The following is a 23,948-nucleotide window of genomic DNA, read 5'->3' as shown; positions in this document are numbered from 1 at the left end:
CCCTCCGCCACCTGAGGCAGCTGCCGCCCCCTCCCCCGTGTGCTTTCCTTTTTGCGCCTGAGGGGGTCCAGGGGGGGTCCACGAGAGGGCCAGTACGCTAGCGCAGAGAGTCTAACTGCACTCTCTGCACTAGAAGAGCCAAATTTCCGGTTTGAAAACCAAAAATGTGGCTCTTAAAGTACCAGAAGTGCATTTTTGCTGCCCCTGGTACCTAGTGGGGCGCTGCCGCCTGAGGCGACAGCCTCAACTTGACTGATTGGGAAGCGCCCCTGCCTGCACTGATAAATCCCATACTAGTAGTTGTGTCGCATGTTATTTTTGGGCAGCTATTAGGATGAAAGAATTTCGGAAGAATAAATGCTGCATTGTGGGAAAGACCATAGCAATTTGGGTGTTTTTGCAACCTTACTGCCTGCTTAGAACTTTACATACCAGGCCTGGACTGGCAATCTGTGGGTTCTGGCAAATGCCAGAGGGGCTGCTATAAGGTCCCATAGAAAGTCAATATTTAGTGGGCTGGTGGGCCTCTGTGTACCTGAAATGCCAGGGCCTATTTTAATCTCAGTCCGGACCTGTTCCATACCACATATTTCTCCAACTACTTCGCTCTAGGATATAGTATAAAAACGGAACCAGATTTGTTTGAGCTTTATGTCTGTGAAAGCTTCCAATCCTGGGCTTCGCATATATGTGATGTGATATGATACGTCTGTAGCAACTGGACTCTAAAACAGATTATATAGCAAGTCCAATTGCTTTAGGTTTAGCTATACTAGACACGTTAAAAAACTTGTTTGACAGGACATTCCCGACATAAACATGGCTACCTCCCTGTCAACAACATTCTTTGCCAGTCAGGAAGCTCGAGCGCGTTTTAACTTCGCACTTCCAGGTCAAGGGGCACCAACATGGAATCGGGGAGCAGACGGTGACTTCGCCATGTCCGCCCTCGGCCGGTATGACCGGCACTGCGACTCCATCAACTCGGACTTTGGCGATTCGGTGCGAAGTTGCGGACCGGAGCAGGAGGAGCTGCATTACATCCCCATTCGGGTCCTGGGACATGGGGCCTATGGGGAGGCCACTTTGTATCGGCGCACTGAGGTGGGCTTCATGCCGGTAGGGTAAAGTGCTTTGTACATGTGTGTTGGATAGAAATGTGCTGGGTCTGGGAGTATTGAAAGTTTGAGAGCATGTGAAGCGACAGTCACAGGGTGAAGTAGTAACTGGCTGCGTAGGAATTAGGAAAGTTATGGAAGCGTACAGAAAGAAGTCCCAGCGTGCATGTGACTGGAGTCATTTCAGCTGCCAGTGTCTTTGACACAACAGGCCACATATAGATATCCTTTTAAAAAAATCAGATTTTCTTTATAAATTGGGTTGTAGTGATGTCTGCCTAAATAAAGTTTTTTTTTACCACAGTTGAAGTGTTATTCTAAGCAACTTTTCAATATAGGTTAATCAAAAATATTCAAATGATATTAAAGTTATATTTAATGAAATTGCAGTCTGTTTGTCCATCCTTTGCTATTTCTCAGCGTCACAGCAGAAGCATGTGTCAAAATCAGCTGTCCAAATGCCCACAATGCCTTGCACATTTGTTATTCTCCTCTGTCGCCATTTAATTAATCACAGAACATGACACAATGTGATTGGATACAATGTGCCAGTGGAGAAAGGACAGGGGAAATTTTAAGAGACAGACAGAAACAACGTTCAGTAATGCTTACTGTTTTTATATCTTTAATGTATATTGTAATATTGCTTAGAATTACATTTTCTTTAATATGAAGGAATAGATTTTCATTATACTATGTTTTTTGAGTGGGCATAAGTTGAGCCATACAATTTGCATTCTAGAGTTTTGACATGTATTTCTAGAGCACAAACATATTCTGCAGTGCTGCACAATAAATGGTTTATACATTGCACATACAAAATTAAATACAAAGCAACCAATAACAGATAAGAGGGCTATTGCCAAAAGAGCCGACAATCTAAAAGGTAAACAGTTGATGTTAATAAGTAGTTCATATAAATAGTTTATTTGATAAATGTACTAATAATTCATTCAGTCCATTGGAGGTCAGTGGAGTTTGCCCTATATATCTGCCTGCCCCTATCACACTGCTCTGCTTTGTCATTACTTGATATGTAAGCTATTATGAAAGTGATTTAATGTTTGAATTTCAGGCTTGGAGGCAAGTTTTGGTTGCATATAAAACAGATCAGAGCCTCAATTTAGGTTGACAGTCCAAATAGGGGCTACCAACTGGCCAATCACAGCACTTATTTGGCAGCCCAAGAACATTTTTCATGCATGTGTTGCTCCTCAACTCCTTTTACTTCTGAAAGGTTTGGGATCCCTGATGTAGACGATAGCTCATATAATTCAGTAAATAGATCCCAATATAAGTCAGTTTATTGGAGGTTAGTGGAATTTATCTAAAGTTGGTGGTCTGTGGAACCTGCCCTAAGATTAAACGCTGTGATCTTGTCTGTCCCTGTCACACAGCTCTGCCTTGTCATTGCCTGATATGTAAGTTATAGAAACTTCTGTGAAAGTAATGTAAGTTTTTAGGCAAGTCACATATGTTTTTATGGAAGTTACATAAATTGCATAATGTACTTTAGACTCTTATGACATTTAAATACACATTACTTATTTTTATTATAAAGCAGGAACAGCATTAATTTGCTTTCAGACTTGTTGCCTTATCTTTAATTAGCCAAATTAGTTAGATACTGAGCTCACTGCATCCCTTCATGCTTTTTTTGTGACTGTTTTGGCTTACGGATACGCAAAAGTCCCTTATGGTAAATCTTAGTACCTTCAATTTTCATTTGCTTTGTTTAGCTCAAAAAGAAAACCATAGATCTTTTTAGTGATTTAAACAATAACCAAAAGTATGTTTGGCACAAGCCCTATTGCTCATGTAGAACAAGGAGCAATAATGCACCTTGAAACGGGAGGGGAAAAAACCCGCAAAATGTGGTAACGATTAGTTGTTACTGTGTACAGTTAGGACATGCAGTGGGAACTCTGTATTTCTAGGTCCTTCTTTGGCTGTTGGGATTGCTGTATTGTCTGCTGGTATGCACCAAGCTAAAAAAATAACTGCACATTTTTTTTTCTGGCGTTATTGCACTAACTTGCCATATTTGTGCAATTGTTTGAGCTAATATCTGTTGGAGGATGAAACTATATACTAGAATACTTCTATTAGACAAAAATGTAATGCTGCATCCATTAATGTAATTCCTTGTTATTGATATAGGGTACTTGCAAGGCCCTTATGTAATTCAGCCAAATAACCACACATTTGTAAAAAAAAATGCTATTGTTAAGCAGGGATAATGCAGTTGCAAATGGTTTAATTACTGATGCATTGGGTATATTTATGATGTGCTCATCCCTCCTCCCCACAAACACCTGTCATAAGTGCTTCTTTTTAGTGAGGTCATATATAGCAGAGGGATGGGTTGAAGACTATAAAAACTGACAATAGCAAGTAAAACACTTTTGACCCATGTATCCAATCACTCCTCCATCTTTGGTGGTCATTATTTGGATTACCGGTATTACAGTTTTGTTGTAATTAGTCAAGAGCCAGGTGATGATCTTGCAGGCCAATTCATTATATAGTGTGAAAATTCGTGTGTGTCACAGAAAAAAAAGATGAAAGGTGAAACTATTAAGGTGAAATATTTATTGCAAAAACTTTTTTTTTATTCAATTGCATGAGAAGACATTTTTAAATATACCAGCAAGGCATAAGAGCAAGGATAAATCTATCTAATCATAAAAGGAATGTGAGATGTGGAAATCTAGCTTTTCCATGTAAGACCTGACATTAAATTTGCCTCTGTCTGTTAACCTCTTTTTAGGATGATTCCCTTGTTGTTTGGAAAGAAGTTGGCCTTGCCCGGCTCTCTGAGAAGGAACGTCGTGATGCTCTGAATGAAATTGTCATCTTATCTCTGTTGCAACATGATAACATTATTGCATATTACAACCATTTTCTGGACAGCAACACCTTGCTTATCGAGCTGGAGTACTGCAATGGTGAGAGTCTCCAGAACCACTTCACATCTGGTCCATAACTTATAAGGATGCCTAAGCTGAAAGCATTCTACCTTTCTTTTGGCCATTCTTCAAGGCATATTTGCTCCAGGTTGTTAGATTAGTTAGGTGTGGCTTGTGCCATTTTCAAAGAATGCCACAGTTTCTCAACTGGATAAAGATCAGGGCTCTAACTGGGTCATTGCAATACATTTGCACTCCGTTTTTCTTTTTTTTTACTTACTTAAATAAAAAGATTACCTAAGCTTTAGTGTTTTAGCAATCTGAAACTTGTTCTTATGCAGTATTTCCCTGTATATGGCACTATTCCATTTTTACAGTTTTTTTTAACAAGATGCGCAGGGTCTGAATGCATTTGCAGGGCACCTTTAAATACCTTTAAAAGCCCATAAAGGTATCCGTTGCTTCTTGTTTTTCCAATAAGTAAAACTGTTACTTGTAACAAGAATTGTAATCTTATGTTCTGCTCCATCATCCTTTCCTGGGCTTGCCACAGAAATTGCTATTTTGTCCTTTCTCCTGCAGGCGGTAACCTGTTTGACAAGATTGTTCATCAAAAGGCCCAGCTTTTCCAAGAAGAGGTGAATGTATCACAGCTGACACTTTAAATTAAGTGTAAATGTATCCTACTGTCTCTCTAGATCTTTTTTGTTACTCTGTCTTTATTATGACTTTAACAAATTAGTTCGTAATTATTATTATTAACATGTATTTATAAAGCGCCAACATATTGCGTAGCACTGTAACGTAAATGTGATTATACAACTAAATCACATGAATTCTATACATAGAACATATGGAGTTACATACATCACAATCAATACCAGTACAAAAGGTGAGGAAGGCCCTATGCTTACACTCTAAAGGGAAGGGAGTTATACACAAGGTGTGGGAGTGGGCAAGATCGAATTTAGTGGGTGAGAAATGTGGTACTGTATGTGGTGTTGCATTTGGTAGTTAAGCAGAGTGAGGGTAGGCTTCTCGAAAGAAGTGCTTTTTAAGAGATTTCTTGAAAGCAGAAAGAGAAAGTTGGACAGACCGTGGAAGAGAGTAGGGGTGCAGCCCTTGCAAAGTCTTGAATGCGAGCATGTGAGGAGGTAATGAGAGAAGAGTTGAGTAGCAGGTCAGTAGAGGAGCATAGTAAGTGGTTGGGAGTATATAGAGATGAGTTCAGAGATGCAGGGTGGGGCAGAGTTATTAAGTGCTTTGAATGTCAGGGTCATTAATTTGAATTTGATTCTGAAAGGTAGCGGAAGCCAGTGCAGGGATTGACAGAATGGCGTGGCAGAGGAGGAGCAGTTGCTGATGTGTATGAGCCTTGCAGCCGTGTTCATTATGGACTGGAGAGGTGACAGTCTCTGGAGGGGAAGGCCAATTAAAAGAGAGTTACAGTAGTCTAGACGTGATATGACGAGAGAGTGAATAAGAATTTTGGCAGCATCTTGGGTGATAAATGATCGTATTTTGGATATGTTCCTTAGGTGGAAGTGAGATGATTTAATAAGTGACTGGATATGAGGAGTGAATGACAGGGCAGAATCTAGGATAACCCCAAGGCACCAGGCTTGGGGAAAGGGGGTGATAGTGGAATTGTTAGCTATGATGGATACTTCCGGGATGTTACTGGTGTTAGTTGAAGGAAAGAGAACCATTTCAGTTTTAGAGAGGTTTAATTTAAGGTAGCGTTGCGACATCCAGGTAGAGATAGCGGACAGGCAGGAGAAGACGCGAGTTAGGAGTTCTGGGATGAGATCAGGAGATGAGAGATAGATCTGAGTATTGTTAGCATAAAGGTGGTAGTGGAAACCATACAAGTTGATTCATTTGCTGAGGGAGGAAGTATAGAGGGAGAATAGTAACGGTCCCAGGACAGAGCCTTGAGGAACCCCACCAGAAAGAGGTAGGGGAGAAGATGCTACTCTGTTGTAGGAGACACTGAAGGAACGATTGGTGATGTTGTTTTGTAATAGTGCTACTACTACTGTGCGGGCCGGCCTGAAGCCCCACGGGACCCACAGGTTTACCTGTGGGTCGGGGCGGGTTCAGGCTCATTAGCGCACAATGTCTTTTGCTGTGGGTGGGCATGGGCTGAACTTTAGCCTACGTCCACCCCTGCCTGCAACCTTCTGCTTAATTTCCGACTCCGTGTGCACTCTTATATATGGGTGCTGGATGTGCCCCGTCCCCCTTTTGTGACAACACAGTGGGTAGGGGCGGACGCGGGTATATAAATGAAGGAGAGTTTCGGGTGCGTGCACTGCTGGACTGGGTAGGGTAGAGTGCAGGTCCAGTTTTAGTCGACCCGCACATCACTATATTGTACAACCTAAGTTGGTGTGCTTGGCATCTTTTCTACACTACAAACTGGTGATTTGTAAAAACACACTGGTTTTGTTACACGGCTCAGTGAGATTCAAGCCACTATATAGATTGATACGATTTTGGAATTAAACTCTGTAAATGCAGCTCAGTAATATTTTGGGGCGCAATGTTACATATATGCATCTCATTAACACCAAGTGTTGTTTCTTTTTTAGACGGTTCTTTGGTATCTGTTCCAGATTGTATCAGCTGTCAGCTGCATCCACAAAGCAGGGATTCTACACAGGTGTGAATATACCCCTCTTATCTTGCAATTGTATTTCATGTTTACAACTGCAAATGTAGCATTGTATTTATTTAACATGTTTTATTGTGTGTCCATAGAGATATTAAAACACTGAACATCTTCCTGACCAAGGCAAATTTGATAAAACTAGGAGACTATGGCTTGGCTAAACAGCTCAGCTCTGAATATTCCATGGCTGAAACGGTAAAACATTTACCTACCTGCTGAGATTACTTGTGAGCATCATTGTGCTTTGTGAGCAAATCTGTTTTTTCATATCTGTGCAATGCTAAATCCTTCTGTGCTCACTATTAACACACCCTTAATGGTCGTGCAGGCTGCAGGCTGCAATATTAACTTTTCTCTCTCTCTCTCATGTTGCAGTGTGTTGGCACTTTATATTACATGTCTCCTGAGATATGTCAAGGTGTAAAATACAGTTTCAAATCAGACATCTGGGCAGTGGGATGTGTACTTTATGAGCTTCTGACTCTGACTCGAACTTTTGATGCCACGGTAAGATGATCACTGTTCCTTCTGGCTCCATCACTACATTCTGTTTTCTGAAGCCAACTTTTAAACCTTTCTACATTCACAATTTTATATTCACATATTTCTTTTTAGGAACTATGTGTTAGCTTTACTTCTAAAAATATTGTGTCACTCTAAATCTCTTCAGAACCCTTTGAATCTGTGTGTTAAGATTGTGCAAGGAAATTGGGCCGTGGGTCTGGACAACACTGTGTATACCCAAGAGTTGATTGAAGTGGTGCATGCTTGCCTGGAACAGGTAAGTGATTGGTTGTACCTTGGTTTCTGAAGCAAGTCCATCTTTGCAGAATGGGCTTATGAGTTCCTAAAGTAAACCACTACCCAGACTGCATTTAAAAAATGCAGGAGAAGGACCACACAGAAATACTTAGGAAGTGTAATATAAGGTTTTTTTTTAAATGCCCACTGCAGGAGATTGAATATGTTGTAAGGCATTTTAATGGTAGCTATAAAGTGGTACTGTCTAACATTTCACATATTGTATAACAGTGGTTCATGGACTGGATTATATTAAATTGAAGATACATACAAGGTAAACTGTGGACCCCATATGCAGTATAGGGCATATATTTGGCTATCCATGGTGTAAAGCCTGTGTGCAGTAGAATAGTGTATAGTAAATGAAGAGATCGAAACCCTTGTTAACCTATTAATAATTTTAACCAATAGATCAAAGCAGAGGTCTGACCATAACCATAAAATCTTAAAATAAATTATAGAGCCACTTGCTCAGGTTCGGGAAGAGAGGAAATGATATAAAGGATGGTGGAGTTGTCCCAATACTGCTGCCAAATGATTTGTATCCCTGGGACACCACAAAGCTGGAGAAGGCGGGGTAACCGTGACTAAATCTTGCCCTAAACTGTAAAAGGACTAACTTCACCTAAAAAAACACAAATCAACGGCCCCTTGGAGTAAGTTAAGAGAGGTACGATAAGGATAAGATTGAGCCAAGAAGCACCTACTCGCCACCCCTACATAACCATTACCAGATCGAGAATGTTAAAAACCAATTCAGTCAAGTATTAAGTTAAAACCAAATAGAATTAAATATATAGAGCACAATAACTCCAACACGCATTTCGCTTTTTCAAGACGAATGGCGGCCGTTTCACGGGTGCATGGTTTAAATTACTTCCATGTGCGGCGTCATCTATTTCAAGGTTTTACATTGAAAGGAAATTAAGTGAGAGAGAATGACAAAAGCAAGGGGGATTGCATATGGGGAAATCAACTGGTGGCAGGGATAGTAGCATGTGGAAAGTACACATGCATTTTATGCATAGCTGTAGCAAAGAATAAAGCATGTTGAAAGGCATACGTATAGCTGAGATGGTAAAACATTTTTGTTGCAAATAGTGCAAAGCATGATATCCGTGTCGGAATGAGCACTTTGTAAGGCATTGGATGGAAGTAGATTATCCGTTATGATGTATGACTAAAGTAGGGAGTCTACTATACTATATTATAAATAATATTTAAGTGCTGTGAAATATATTCGATGTTTAGAAATACTTGATTGTATACATTTTGGAAGACTTTCATATCAATAGGGATACATGTTGCCCACTTGTGTAGAAGGTGTTTACTTAGGGTAGATTCAGTCAGCTTTTGGATAACAGTAGGTAGTGGTACTGGACATCCCCCTTTGCTAAAATAATTTTTATGTATGTATGCATAACTGAGTTTATTTTTGAAGGGGTTAAGACAGTTTTCCTTAAAGGGGCTGTTGTCCTTTAAATTAACTTTTAGTATGATGAGAGGGATAGTCTAATACAATTTGCCATTGGTTTTCAATTTTTATTCTTCAGCTATCCAGTTTGCCATTTCGGCAATCTGGTTGCTAGGGTCCAAATTACTCTGGTAACCATTCATTGATTTGAATAAGATACTAGAATATGAGTGGGAGAGGGCCTGAATAGAAAGATGAGTAATATAAACAGTCAATAACAATAAATCCATAGCCTTAAGGTGACAATACACTGGGAGATCCCCTTGTTGGGCGATGTCTCCAAACGAGTGGAGCATTGACGTGGGCAATATTGGGCTGATACGATCAGGGGCGCAAGGGTCCAACAATCGGATCAGAATGGAGGCAATATGGGTGGTTGCATCGCGGGACCGCATCAACGAACACAAGCGGCAGCGATCCGACTGTATTTTTTACCCTGCCCGACTTTCGACAAGATATCGATTGGGAAAGCACGTCGGAGGGCCCCACACATGGGCCAATAAGCTGCTGACTCTGTCTGTCGGCAGCCTTTATCAGCCCGTGTATGGGGGCCTTTACAGAGCTTTTGTTTGTGGGTCAGTGAGCCCACTTGAAAGCTGGAAAGAAGACAAAAGAGCAAAAGAGACAAAACTATAAAATATAAATAATGAAGACCCATTGCAAAGTTGCTATGACATTCTATAACATACTAAAGTTACCTCAAAGGTGAACCACCACTTTAAGGATAGAATTCCAGAGGTTAGGAGCAGCAAGGTTTAAAGGGACTGTTCACCTTTCAAACAATTCTTTCTGTTCAGTTGTTTTTTTTACATTGGTTACCAGAAATTAAGACTTTTTTGCAATTGCTTTCCATGTTTTTTTGTTTACCGGTTTTACAAAATTTGACGTTTCTCTCTGGTGTTTCAGTTTGGCAGCTCAGTAATCCATGTGCAGATTCTGAACTGTTACAATCTGTTACATTAGTTGATACATTTCTCAACAGCAATATTAGCAACCATTATATCAATAATAAAAGCTGCCTTTGATGAAACTCCTGGATTCTGCTCAACAGGGCCAAAGATATGAAATGTATTGTCTAATGTATCTTTTAGAAAAGTTTACAGTCGTTGGTCCCCTTCTCAGAGCTGCTTTAGAACATAGACATAAGACATAACTTAAGACTTAAGACATAACTTTAGACTTAAGATGTAACTTTAAACATAAGACATAACTTTAAACTTCAATATTTAAAAAATGGACTGGAATGGAAAGTATTTGCAAATAATTCACTCTATCATAATAAAATGTAATACCTGAAACAATAAGGGGCAGATTTATCAAGGGTTTTTTTGAACTCCCATAACTTCGAAATTTGAATAAAAAAAGACCAACTGAAATTTTTTAAAATCAAATGTTTTTCGATTCAAAGTACTTTCAAATACCAATTGACTCCAAATAGGTTCTAGGAGGTCTCCCATAGGCTAAAACAGCAATTCTGCATGTTTTAGATGGCGAATGTCTAAGAGACCGTACATGATACATTTCAATATTCAAATCTTTTTTAAATTGAATTTGGACTATTCCCGAAGTACACAATAATAGCTCGAAATTTCAATTAGAATTTTCAATTTGACCCTTGATAAATCTGCCCTAAGTGTATTTTTTTAAGTTGTAATATTGGTTGTAGGCAGCCATCTCAGGTCATTTTGACTGGTCATGTGCTTTCAGAAAGAGCTAGTGCTGCACTATGGAACTGCTTTCTGACAGTGTATTGTTTTTGTTACTAACTGAGGGTGTCTCAGTGGGACTTGAATTGTACTATTGAGTGCTGTTCTTATATCTGCCAGTGAGCTGTTATCTTGTGTCAGGCAGCTGCTATCTGGTTACCTTCCCATTATTTTTGTTGTTAGGCTGGTGTGCTTTTGAAAAATGGTTTCAGTGCAGAAGTCTGCTGGAGCAGCACTATTAACTGATTTAAAATAAAAAAAAATGTTTTCCCATGACCGTATACTTTTAGTACGACAAATAGCAGTGGTGGTGTATAGTGTAAAAAGACTGTGGCTGTTAGAGAAGTGAAGCAGACAGCCAGGAATATACAGGGAGACAAGTGAGGAATTGTAGTGAGGAGCAAAGGAGTGAAGGACTTAGGATATTAGCAGAAGGATTATGTATGCCATTCTTTCGAGCTATGGAGAGATAAAGACAATTCTAGCTGCAGAGTTTACAATCGATTGCAGGGAAGAGAGGTGGGAGTTGGGGAGACCAGTTAGTAAGAGGTTGCAGTAATTTAGTAATATCTAAATTGTATTGTGACAAAGTAAGTGTGTTTAAAAGGTATGCATTTTGATTTTTAGCTGTTTCATATTATAGGACCCAGAGAAGCGGCCAACAGCAGATGAGATTCTGGAAAGGCCAATTTTAAGCTGGAGGAGAAGGTACTAAAGTATGAAGCATAAAACTTATGTGTTTCTTTTTTATCAGTATCCCCTGTATTGGTAACATACTTTTTTTTACTTACCATGCATTCCCAGTATATATAATCTAAACTAAAATAAACCCTTCACCCCCCCCCCCCATTACTGCTCACTTCACTGCCCCAGCTCCAAGCAGCCCTGCCCGCAGTATATATATTCTTTTTAGAAGTCTCCCTTCCGCTCACCTGCTATATATTTGCAGAGTTGTGCAGCGAGTTCAAAGGGGCCATCTTTCCGCTGTGTTGTCTTCTGACAAGTTGCAGATATGGATCTTGTGGGAGCATGCACAGTAGAAGCTGATTCAGGATATAGATTGAACTGCGCATGCTACTTCAAGATCCGTGTTGCCGCTCGACAAGAGGATCAGCAGACAGAGAGAAGATGGTGCCTTTGAACTCTGCTGCGCAACTCTGCAAATTTATAGCAGGTCACAGAAGGGAGACTTCTAAAAAGAATAAATACTGCAGGTAGGGGAGCTTAGAGGGGGTCAGTGAAACAAGCAGTGGAGAAGGTCATTCTTTTATTCCTCTAGGATTGTCCACTTTTAAAAATAGCATTTGTATCATCAGAAATGAAACTGAGACTAGGAAACCACATTATAGCGTTATTTTCAAAATTATAACTTCCAGAACATTACATGTATTTATCATAGTATTAAGATTCTTTTAAAGTTTATTTTTTATTGCATATTTTTAAAACATAAACCAATAAAAAACAGAGAGAGGGGAAAAAGAGAAAGAAGAGAAGTGAGGTAGAGGTTGCCACATACCAAATGTGAGGTTACATGCAGATATAGCCAGTTACCCCAGATGGTTTAAAGTTATTCTGGACAGCCTCTTGCCAGATAGGTTATTTTCTGGTTTGGAAGAGAGTCATTCACCAGTTTCTGACAAAATTGTATTGAAGGGGGGTTGAGGGATTTCCAATGCATTAAGATGGGTTTTTTTGCATAGTATAGCAGCTATCGGTAGCACATTCTGGAGTGGGTGCAGAGTTGCAGGGTCCCTGTTAACCCCAGCAGACAGATGTCTGCTGAGTGGATGTTTGGGAATGTGAACTTTTCATTCAAGTGTTGTAGTTCCTCACTCCAGAATTGCTGAATTACCATGCAGGACCAAAATACATGAACCATAGTGACAGTGTCGTCTCTGCATTTGGGGCATTGATCTGACACAATTTTCGATGATTTTTGCCAGATGGTGAGGGGTGAAATAGACTTTGTTTAGAAATTGTATCTGTGTATATCAGTTCCTCATGGAAATAGTTCAGCGACAAGCATCCTTCCATTTCTCCTCATCCAATTCAGGAATGTCTCTCTGACACTTATCCCTAGTTCTCTCCAAGCGAGAGGGACCAGCAGTAGATAGTATAGTATATAACCAGGATACGGGTTTTGCCAGGTCTTGTTTGTATCAATAGGTCTCAAGTGTTGTCACAGCTAGGCTTATGTATTAAGATTCTTTAAATCTTTAAACTTCTTTTTCAATAGAGACATGGAGGAGAAAGTATCTATGCTGAATCGATCAAATAAGAAACCCAGGTAATGAAAACATTATAGTGGGTGAGAATGTATTGACACTTGATAGGGACGATGTGAAGTGTGTAATGTAATTTATTTGTGGCATGATTAAACCTCTTTCTTCACTAATTTCAAATGCCAATATTAGGGCTGCTGCTACCACGAGGGAAGGTGAAAATCTTGCCCCACACCTTACCAGAAGTGGCAAAAAGAGGCTCCTTGTAACTTAAGAGCCAATTCAAATCTAAATTAAAATCGATATTCCCCTCCCCTCGACCCGCATGGTAAGCACAGGAGACTGGGGGGGGCAGCACTGGAAAGGCAGCCTCAGGACAGCCAGTGGCCCAAAAAAGGCTCCTGGGCACTGGAGTATGCTTTCTATGGTTGTCCACTATTTGCACAGGGGTTTACAGCATGCGCACAGTGCTTCAAAAAGCATCATGTGTTTAGCACTGTGTCTTTTTGATTGCTACCTCTATAGACAAATGTATGGTTACTGTTTTATATTAATAATCCTGTTGATTGTCAGTGCCTTTTGTAAATAGGAAACTGGATCCCGAAAAGTCGGGATCCAGTTTCCTATTTTTTTTTAATTAGTTTCCTATTTTTAAAAATAGTTTTAGGATAGATAATAGCAAGGCAGTATCATATATTTAATTTAGAGCACATTTTAGTGAACTGTTTTATTTTCATGGTTGAATATCTATTAAACACTTTGCTTTATTTGTGTACCATCCATCCTTCCAGTTTTGTTTTTATCATTACCTGACTCCCTTAACATCTCTGGGAATATACATATTCATTGCTTTTTTTTCTCATATGATTGGTCTGGCCTGTTGTGATATTTTTGGTACCATTTGTATTTCCTGTTCTTCCCCTAAAGACTTTTGTATGTTCTCTCATCACCATATTTATCTTCATTGAAGTGGTGTATATTATGTGTTCTACTTCACCCACTTACTTAATGTAATCGTGTCAGTCTCTAAATTGTTTACAACACACCCTCATCCCACTCTGTGACCATTCCATTTTTTTTGTGTTTTGTCACCCTTTGGGTCTTTTTTCCAATCATGATGCTTCCCAGGACGGGTACAGTTACAGAAGCCCCTATCGCTGTTGTTACATCAAGGAGCAGTGAGGTGTATGTATGGGGAGGTGGAAAGACCACTCCTCAGAAGTTGGATGTTTTCAAGGGTGGATGGCGAGCACGGCAAGTCTGTGCTGGAGATGCTCATTTTGCTGTAGTGACCGTGGAAAAAGAGCTTTACACTTGGGTGGTGAGTGCTAAATGAAGGAAGACATTCTTGACACTGGGAAATGAATGGGAGGCACAGGTGACTGTTAAAAAAAAATGTGTATGTGATGGGTCTTTGTTAGGACTGCAAAGGAGGGGACTTACATGACTCTAGTGGAGAGGATGATACCTGCTTTTTTGTTTTTTGTAAAATCTAATATACATATAACATGTTTTTGTTTTCCTTTCATGAAGAACATGCAGGGAGGATCAAAACTTCACGGACAGTTGGGACATGGAGACCGTGCCTCCTACCGTCAACCAAAACATGTGGAAAAACTTCAAGGAAAGTCAGTGCAGAAAGTCAGTTGTGGAAGTGATTTCACTGTGTGCATTACAGGTAAGAGTGGAACGCATGATATGTATGAAATATTTAAATGTATATACTTTAGATATAGTTATTGAACATTTGAAGACATCTATGCCTGCATTCTTTGATACAATAGTGCACTGGTGTGTTGCTTTCAGGTCTGTAGTCAGTTTACCATCACCCACCCATTAAGTTTACCCTATCATGCTGCTCATGGTGATTTAGATCATGCCCCCTTCCACTTAGGGGATTGGGAACCCCTGCTCCATGTATGTTGGTTTATATAATTTTTTTTTTTTTTGGGATGTTTTCTCCACAGGTGCCCCCTATATTTGTATGCACACAGTCACTGTATCTGCCTGTTAGCACACACAGAGCAGATTTCAGCAATTTAGTGTTTCTGCACCAAACTCTGTTTTGTGTGTGTGCACCAACAGGCAAATCCCATGCTTGTCAGTACACACAGGGGGGATTGGAAGGCAGGGGGGTCAGCTTTTCAACCCATATATCAATGGTTCACCTTTTCGTTAGCTTTTAGTATGTTATAAAATGGCTAATTATAAGCAACATTTTAATTGGTCTTTATTATTATTATTATTTTTGAATTATCTTTCCACTGACCCTATCTAAACACAAATTCTGTAAGGCTACAAATGTATTATTATTGCTAATTTTTATTACTCAATTGTTCTATTCAAGCCCTCTTTTATTCGGATTCCAGTCTCTTGTTTAAATCAATGCATGGTTGCTATGGTAATTTGGACCCTAGCAACCAGAATGTTGAAATTGAAAATTGGAGAGCTACTGAATAAATAGTGAAATAACTCAAAAACCACAAATTATACAAAATGAAAACCAGTTGCAAATTGTCTCAGAATATCACTGTTTACATACTAAAAGTTAGCACAACATCTTTAAAAGGGGGATCCAACAGACCCCCTGCTTGTGAAACACTGATAAACTGACCAGAATCAGGGTTATTCGCTAAAGGCACTTGACTGCACTGCTATTAGCATAGCATACTATCAGGTCTTTAGGGTGGCCAGCATCATACAAAGCTGCAAATTGTGATTGGTAAGCCATTCCAATACTTAAATAGACTCTTTCGGTGTAATGCAATGATATGGGAATCTGGTTAGACAGGTGTGAAGTGTGAGGAAAACCGTATTTGTTTTTTTCGTAATTGTATTCATTGCATTTAATATGTGCAAGCATATTTGGGCATTATAGACATTAAAAGAATATTATGATGATTTCTTTTAACAGATGAGGGACAGCTGTATTCATTTGGCTCAGATTATTATGGCTGTCTTGGTGTTAATCAGTCTGCGGGTTCTGAAGTCCTTGAGCCACTTTTGGTGGATTTTTTTTTAAATGAGCCAGTAGACCAGGTTTCCTGTGGGGATAGCCACATTATGGCACTGACACGAAGCAAGTCTGTGTATTCCTGGGGTTGTGGAGAGTATGGTGAGTAAAAAAGGTCAGTTTTCTGTGAAACTTTTGACCTGGGCAAAAAAAACCCATGGTTTAATACTTGCACTCTTATTTTGTACAGGACGCTTAGGCTTGGACTCAGAAGATGATGTCTATTCTCCTCAGAAGGTTCTTATATTTTGAAGATACAGTCATCTACTTACATCCTTTTTATTTTTCCTCACTTTCCATTCTCTGACTATTTTTGTGTCTTTGCTTTATACTTGTTCACTTTTTTGGCAGGTAGAGGTGCAGCGAGGCCTCTGTATAGTAAATGTTTGTTGTGGTTCAGATGGAAGTTTCCTTTTGACTCTCACAGGTAAAGTCCTTGCCTGTGGCCTTAATGAGCACAATAAACTGGGCCTGAACCAGTATACAGCAGGGATAATTAACCATGAGGTGAGATTTCTTAAAGTGTTTTTTTCTTTTTTTTCAAGCACTCAGTTGTGCATAGTAAAATGCAAGTTCTTTGTAATATAGGCCTTCCAAGAGGTCCCATACACAACCTCCTTGACACTTGCCAAACAGTTGTCATTCTATAAGATTCGCAGTATTTCCCCTGGAAGGACTCACACAGCAGCCATTGATGGTAGGTCATATAGTTTGATTTCTTGATACAGTTTTTGTTGGAGTAAAAATAAACACGGCAAATTAGTCTAATGGTGTTCATTTCCTTAAAGTACCAATAACACCAAAACATGAAAATATCTGAAGTGAATATTTACATAATATATATTTATGATGATACAGTAAAGTGCTCTTTTGAGAGCCCCACATGTGACCAGTTTGTCAGAAATACATATAAGCCAAAATGTCAGTATTTCTTATTCAGAGTTGGGTGTAGCCAATTTTTTTTTAATGTCAGAACCATGGATCCAGCATACATCACTCTCACAACTGGCAATTTCATTTTCATGTGGAACTAGAGAGGGTCAGTCTTCTCAATACATCTGGACCCTCAGCAGCTATATTCCTGGATATTATATTTCCATAGAAAAGAAAGTGTTGCATCTTATTGCAATAGACAACAACCTCTTCATAGACCACTGCACCACATTAGTTGATTGCATAAGCTTCACAGGGGATTGGGCTACATTTTACTTTCAAAAGGCCAACCCCTATATCATGATTATTTTGTGTCCTAGAGCGTGGTCGACTTTTGACTTTTGGTTCTAATAAGTGTGGACAACTGGGAGTAGGAGATTACCGGAAGCATCTTGGAATCAATCTTCTTGGGGGACCTTTAGGTGGCAAACAAGTCATTAGAGTGTCTTGCGGGGATGAGTTTACAACTGCAGCTACAGCTGGTAAGTAGGGAAGTATTTTATATTGTAGGAACAAAATAACATTGAGCATGGCTTGCCTTCCTCCACCACTCACCATTAGCCATTGATCTGCAGCAAAAAAAATCTCACTGGTATAGAGCTATCTGCTTCTGTTGGTTTTGTTGTAGATAACCACATCTTTGCTTGGGGTAATGGAGGAAATGGACGCCTAGCAATGACCCCAAATGAGCGCCCTCAAGGCTCTGATATCTGCACCTCATGGCCCCGTCCAATATTTGGGTCCCTGCATCATGTCACTGACCTTTCCTGTCGTGGCTGGCACACAATCCTAATTGTAGGTGAGTTGAAAATATTCTCAAGCTACAAGAAAATCAATGTGGTGCACATCTCTTCAGAGTGTTTTGAAACTAACATATTTACTATCTGTAGCACAGAATAAATATGTTAAATTTAGTAGCAAAACAACTGAGCACAAGCACTAATGCAGCAGTGCCTTCACTTAGAACTGTATGTATTGGTTGATTCCCTGCAGCATATTACATGTCTTCCTATAAAGCAGAGTGTAGGAAGTGTATGTTTCTCTCATAAACCTGCGGGATAGCAGAAAAATCAGGTCAATTTTACAACCCCTACAGAGCAGAGTATTTTTTTTTCTTACTTTTTCAAAATTATTTCAGTATTTCAAGTCATATTTTTGCAGAAGAAAATTTTGTACTGTAAAGACAAAACCTCAAAACATTTTCTGAAAGGGAAATTATGATTCTCTTCCCAATCATCTGTACACAACTGAACTGTATCGATACCCAATTGTTCTACCAAAAACAGTAAACACAGTTAAAATTAAAAAAAAAGAAAACCTATTGTTTGTTGGGCTTTTGTATTCTTATGCTTGTTCTTACAAACTTCTCTATATCGTTTTGTTTACAGAGAAAGTTCTGAACTCCAAAACCATTCGTTCAAATAGCAGTGGATTGTCCATTGGGACCCGTGAGTGTCAAGGGGGAAGCAGTGGTTAAGGGAATGGTTAAAATAAAAAAAAAATTTTTTGTTGGCGAAAAGATGTGGTTGCTAAGTGAGTGTTTTGTGTCTCGAGTATCTGGGTACTGGAGCAGCCCATCATTAATTAAGTGACGGATAGTAGAACTCCAGTCCTTGCACAAATTATAATTTACTCTTTATCCACAGTTGCACAGAGTTGTTCTTCGGGGGGTTCTGGAAGTAGAGAGGAAGATAGTGACCGTGAATCTCTGACCTCTGATCCCAGTAGAGGATTTCGTGGCACCATAGAAGCTGAGCCTGAAACAGGTCCATTTAATACAACTGAAAACATGGAAAGCAGCTCATGCCCCAGCTGGCTCCGCCAGGTAACAGGATTCCAGAATGCTGTGGTTTGACTTGCAGATGTTTAGAGTGTTGGGAAGGATAAACATATAAAACTGTGCAGGTTGACAAAGTTAGATTGCTCTTCATTTAAACTAGCATAACCTTTAAGATAGACCGCTTCTGTATTATGTCAAAAAGCCATTTTAATGCATTGGAAATACTTTGACCCACTCCAACCCCCTACAATTGTGGGAAAAATTGGTAAATAACTCCCTCCTGAGTCCGAACAGACCTATTCGATGAGAGGCTGTTGAGAGAAATTCAACATCACTTGGGCTCCTGGCTAGTGTTTTAATGTATTTATTGGTAATCTGGCAAATTATGATCTGATCCTCTATCTTGCTTTTTCTGTTCTTTTTTGTTATTGTACCTATTTTAATATGCAAAATGAATAATATAAACTTTAAAAAGGCAGATTTAACATTAGCAGTCAACATGGCGTAAATTGTGTATATCCCTTTATACTGCAGGAGCTAGAGGAAGCAGAGTTCATTCCAATGCCAGATACACCCAACTTTGTTAGCGCAGAGTCCTCGCAGAATGGGACCACATCAATGCAGGATGTGAGAGAGACTCCTCCTGATGCTCTAGAGGTATATAGGTGTATATAGAGAGGCTTGTACTAGAAGAAATGTCTGTCCTATAATAAAAAATATCTCTGGTACATTTAGAAGCCTTCATTTCAAGCTTGCACATGCAGCACTCTACAGGAGGAGGTGAGAAAGCTGCAAGATCTCGTGTCCACCTATAGACATGAGCAAGAATTACTGTGTAGAGAGAACTCACGTTTGGCACTGGAAGTCCAGGAACTAAATGGCAAGCTCCAGTCAGCCATGCAGGTATGGATCTTCATACCTTAAATCTACTGGAAAACATTTAAACATTAAATAAATCAAATAGGCTGGTTTTGCTTCCAATAAAGATTAATTATATCTTAGTTTGGATCAAGTACAATGTACTGTTCTATTATTACAGAGAAAAAGGAAATACTTTTTTAAAATGTGGATTATTTGGATAAAATGGAGTCTGAGAGATTACCTTTTCGTAATTCTGATCTTTCTGGATAATGGGTCCCATACCTGTGTATTGCTCATTTCCCTGAAAGCAGCCAGTATGTGTGTGTGTTTAAGGGCAGTGATGCAGAGAACATTTGTCATCCACAGTTTTTAATCTATGTGAGTGCTGGCAATAATATTTCTAAAGTTCCCTTTCCACTGGTAATAATGTAAATTGCCAGTGGCAAAACATATGCATTGTTTAATGAGAATACCTATTACAAATTGTGTTTGAATACCACTGTTTACATTATATTAAAGAGGTAGTTCACTTTTAAATGAACTTCTGAGTTCAGGTCACCTACAGGTTAACTTTTATTATGTTATGGCCTATTCTTAGCTAAGTTTTCAATTAGTCTTTAGTTTTGGTTTTTGAATCATTTGCCTTCCACTTCCCCAGCAGCTGAAAAAACTATTGCTTTGTGAGGCTACACTTGTATTGTATTACTTTTTATTACTTCTCTTTCTGTTTAGGGCCACCTTTATTCATATTCACTTCTCTTTTTTTTAAATCGCAGCCTGGTTGCTAGGTTAAATTGGATCCTAGCAACCAGAAAGCTGCTAAAATGCCAAACTGGAGAGTTTTTGAATAAAAAGCTAAATAATTCAAAAACTGCAAATAATAATTAATGGAAACCTACTGCAAATTGTCTCAGAATATCACCCTCTACATCATACTAAAAGTTAATGTAGAGGTGAACAACCCCTTTAAATATTGCTTTGAGGATATTTGATAGCGGGCTTGGACTGGAATCCAAAATCGGTCCTGACATTTCAGATACACCAAAATGCTCCTCACCGGTCCAATAAATCATGCCTTTCTATGGCATCTTACAGGAGCCCCTCTGGCATTTGCCAAAATCCAGAGATTCTCCGTCCAGGCCGGTTTGTTTGTGTTCCTTTATAAAGTTTTTTAAAGTCAGAAACCTTTGGACTGTCTGGAACTCTCTTCAGTCCAGAGTCAGTCTGCAGCTTTTAAGAGTTGTGTCTTTGTTTTTAGTTTTTTTATACAAGTGAAAGCCTTATTTCCCCCTCTATTTCCCTTTTAATTTTATGGAACTAAAAGTCCAAGCACTTTGTGACCTACCTACAATATACAGCACACAGAATATAAAACGCGATCAATTTGAGTTTTTGGGTTGTTAACCAAACTTGCTGAATTAAGTTTTTTCCATTTGAGTTTTTTCTTAAATTAGAAAAACTCTAAAATTCAACCTTTGATAAACAACCCCCCTATGTGTTAAAGGAACAGTTCAGTATAAAAATAAAAACTGGGTAAATAGGCTGTGCAAAATAAATTATGTTTCTAATATAGTTAGTTAGCAAAAAAATGTAATGTATAAAGACTGAAGTGACTGGATGTCACTGGACATAACCGAAAACAACTTCTTGCTTCTCAGCTCTCTAACCTTTGAGCGACTTGAACGGGAGGCCACATGGGAAATATCTGTTCAGTGAGTTTGCAATTGATCCTTAGCATGCAGCTCAGATTCAAAAGCAACAGGTATGACCCATGTGGCCTCCCCTCAAGTCACTGATTGGTTACTGCTTGGTAACCAGTACGTGCGAGCCACGAAAGCTGAAAAGCAGGAAGTAGTGTTCTGTTCTACATCCAGTCATTCCAGTCTTTATACATTACATTTTTGGCTAACTAACTATAATAGAAACATTTTTTATTTTGCACAGCCTATTTATTTACCCAGTTTTTATTTTTACACTGAACAATTCCCTTAAAGCTTTAAGGATACAGACTTGTTGACAGAATGCACCGTTTTCCCTAACTTAGTTATATGTAACTAAATATTTGATATATATGTTGATATTGGGCAATACCGCTTGTTTTTCTCAGATGAACCAAGTTGTAAATAAGCATGGGGAAGCAATACATCAGATCCAGAAACAGGTCTGTATTTAAATTTCACAAATTATTAATGTGCTTGGAAGGTATGTAAACTCTGGGCAAAGACATAATTATAAAGAAAAGTAAATATCAGACTACATGTGGTTATTCATTGTTGTCATACTCTATGGCATGTATATATAAATGAGCAGTTGCAAGCAATGCTGACTGTATACCACAAATACAGTGCACTATCCATAAAAACCCCATGGAAACATTACCAAATTAATATTTGATGTTAAGATGCACTTGTGCTCAATTTCCCTCGTACCTGAGCCCTTACGTCTCCAAGATGCAGACTACTGTCTGAGTTTCTATTATACTAATAAATAAAATATGCAGCCCATAGACTTTCCTCTGAAAAATGAGCTGTTGTTTTGTTACTTTGATTAGTAACTGGAAATCTGAAATTCCAAATTATTTTAGGTTGCTTTTTAACTGCATTGTGCTTGAGGTGGGCAATCTTTGGTTGATCTGATCATTAAGCCCTTAGACCAACAATCAGATCATAATTGCCAGCATGCAGGGTGTCAGAAAGAGTGCAGATGCAGTCCTCAATCCAATGGGAAAATCAAACTTGATTTTTGTTGTTTTTATCGGTCAGGCAGACCCATCTGTCTACTTGCTGCAAGGTATTATGAGTTCAATTAGACGTGTGTGCTGATAATGCTAAAATGCCCTCAGTGGTAGCTGGAGCTTTTGCAGCAAGGCAATATACCAATAAAGTTTCTCATTATGTGTTTAACTTAGTGGACTTATTTGGGTTAAAATACACAAGTACTCACAAATGTTTGATAATATTATTATTAACCAATTACAACTTCCGTTTGTTCTTTTTGCAGTTGTCTTTGCATTGGAAGAGTTCCCCTCCATCTTCTGGCAATCCTGAGATGTCTAGGGAGGATTCTGATGCAGAATCCTGGTGCTTCTTGGGTACAGAAGCCTGTCGTTCTTCCTCTGGGACACCAATGTGATATCTGTGGAAGCCTCATTTTGACAGTCTGCACACATACATACACACACACTTGTTTAAGTCTTGAGCAGCATGTGGATTCTTTCAGGTGGATGAAGAGCTCTTTCTGTGCCTTAAAGTAAACCATCCCCCACTAGCACACTCCAAGCTGGAGGATACTACATTTTTTTTCTACTTCAGCATTTGTCTCGCAACTGTAAGTGAATGGAAGTTTGCAGCAGTTATTTGCAAGCAAAGGTTAAAAAAAAAAAAAAAAAAAAGAGAAAAAAGCTGTTTATGGTGAGAGTGAACGGTAACATAAAGTTCAAAATGAAGCCACTGTTAAAGGCCAGGACCGTGCCAAGCCCCACATTGGGCAAAACATTCTGCTCAGCTTGTGGACTCTGCATAATTTTGTTTTCCACCACAAATGTTTCAGCTTTCTGTATTGTATGTGTTCCTACAATGACTGGAATACATAGTTAAATTGGGTTGAAAAAAGACAAAGTCCATCAAGTTCAACACCTCCAAATGAAAACCCAGCATCCATACACACACCCCTCCCTACACACATCACTGTCCTGGGATAACTTTGCATGGCCCCATATTAAGGTCAATGTTTTCTTATTTTGTTCTCAAGTCACTTGCAGTGTATAATCAGTATTGGACTCAACCTGTAACAGGGGTGGAGAGGGGGGCCACTTTGGTCTGTAAACCTTAGCACTGTATTGTTTTTGGTCTACTGGAGCAGTCCATTCTATTGTGGTCTGCCTCAGACAATCACGTTTTATACAGGTTATGTAAAATAAAACTGAGCTTCCTGTGAACAGACTAATCCCAGCAAAACAGCCATCAGAATACATTATTCTAGGTCAGTAAAATAAGTGGTTATTGAGAAATGAATGAGCTGAAGGCATTTACATAGAGGAGCTGTGTAAGGTAATGTTAAATGATGGTAGAAAATCCTAGAGGCGGTTTGTTTGCTGCAAGGAGAGCTGTTACAGAGAGAAGTTATATGGGACAATAGCAAAGGGTGTTTATGGGATGTATTGAGTGATAGGGAGGCTTAGTGAAGGTTGCGCTAGGACAGCAGGGAGAGGTAACAAAGTAAGAATGTGTTGCTGCTGTTCTTTAGTTAAAGTTTTAAAGTCAACAGGAAGAAATATCAATCATTTGCCCAGTGTTTAAGGGACAGCACCACTTATATAGCTACTCTAAAAAGCATGTTTGTACACTGTTAGATATATGTAAACTTTGAATGGCAAGTGTGTTTTTGCTTAAGGCATGGACCACCAATTATGACTAATTCAACTTGGTCATATGTGCTCAATAAACAGACTCCACTTA

At 39.1% G+C, this 23,948-nt stretch overlaps 1 protein-coding gene across 2 annotated transcripts; it reads left to right on the top strand.

Moving 5' to 3' along the window:
- The first annotated feature begins 718 nt into the window (after positions 1–718).
- nek9.L (NIMA-related kinase 9 L homeolog) lies at positions 719–23,948 on the top strand. 2 transcript variants are annotated; one of them, XM_018228734.2, is made up of 23 exons: positions 719–1,119; positions 3,889–4,066; positions 4,610–4,665; positions 6,622–6,692; positions 6,791–6,896; positions 7,077–7,208; positions 7,372–7,482; positions 11,326–11,390; positions 12,919–12,969; positions 14,033–14,225; positions 14,438–14,582; positions 15,819–16,019; positions 16,108–16,154; positions 16,269–16,424; positions 16,506–16,614; positions 17,171–17,332; positions 17,479–17,649; positions 18,239–18,298; positions 18,497–18,675; positions 19,165–19,287; positions 19,366–19,533; positions 21,599–21,652; positions 22,492–23,948. In XM_018228734.2, exons 1-23 carry the CDS (start codon positions 820–822, stop codon positions 22,621–22,623), a joined length of 2,970 nt encoding a protein of 989 aa, XP_018084223.1. In that variant the 5' UTR covers positions 719–819; the 3' UTR covers positions 22,624–23,948.

Source organism: Xenopus laevis, chromosome 8L, assembly GCF_017654675.1.
Source record: "Xenopus laevis strain J_2021 chromosome 8L, Xenopus_laevis_v10.1, whole genome shotgun sequence".
Classification (NCBI taxonomy): Eukaryota; Metazoa; Chordata; class Amphibia; order Anura; family Pipidae; genus Xenopus; species Xenopus laevis.
The sequence above is the reverse complement of the archived record's forward strand: the minus strand, read 5'-3'. Positions and strand labels throughout refer to the sequence as shown.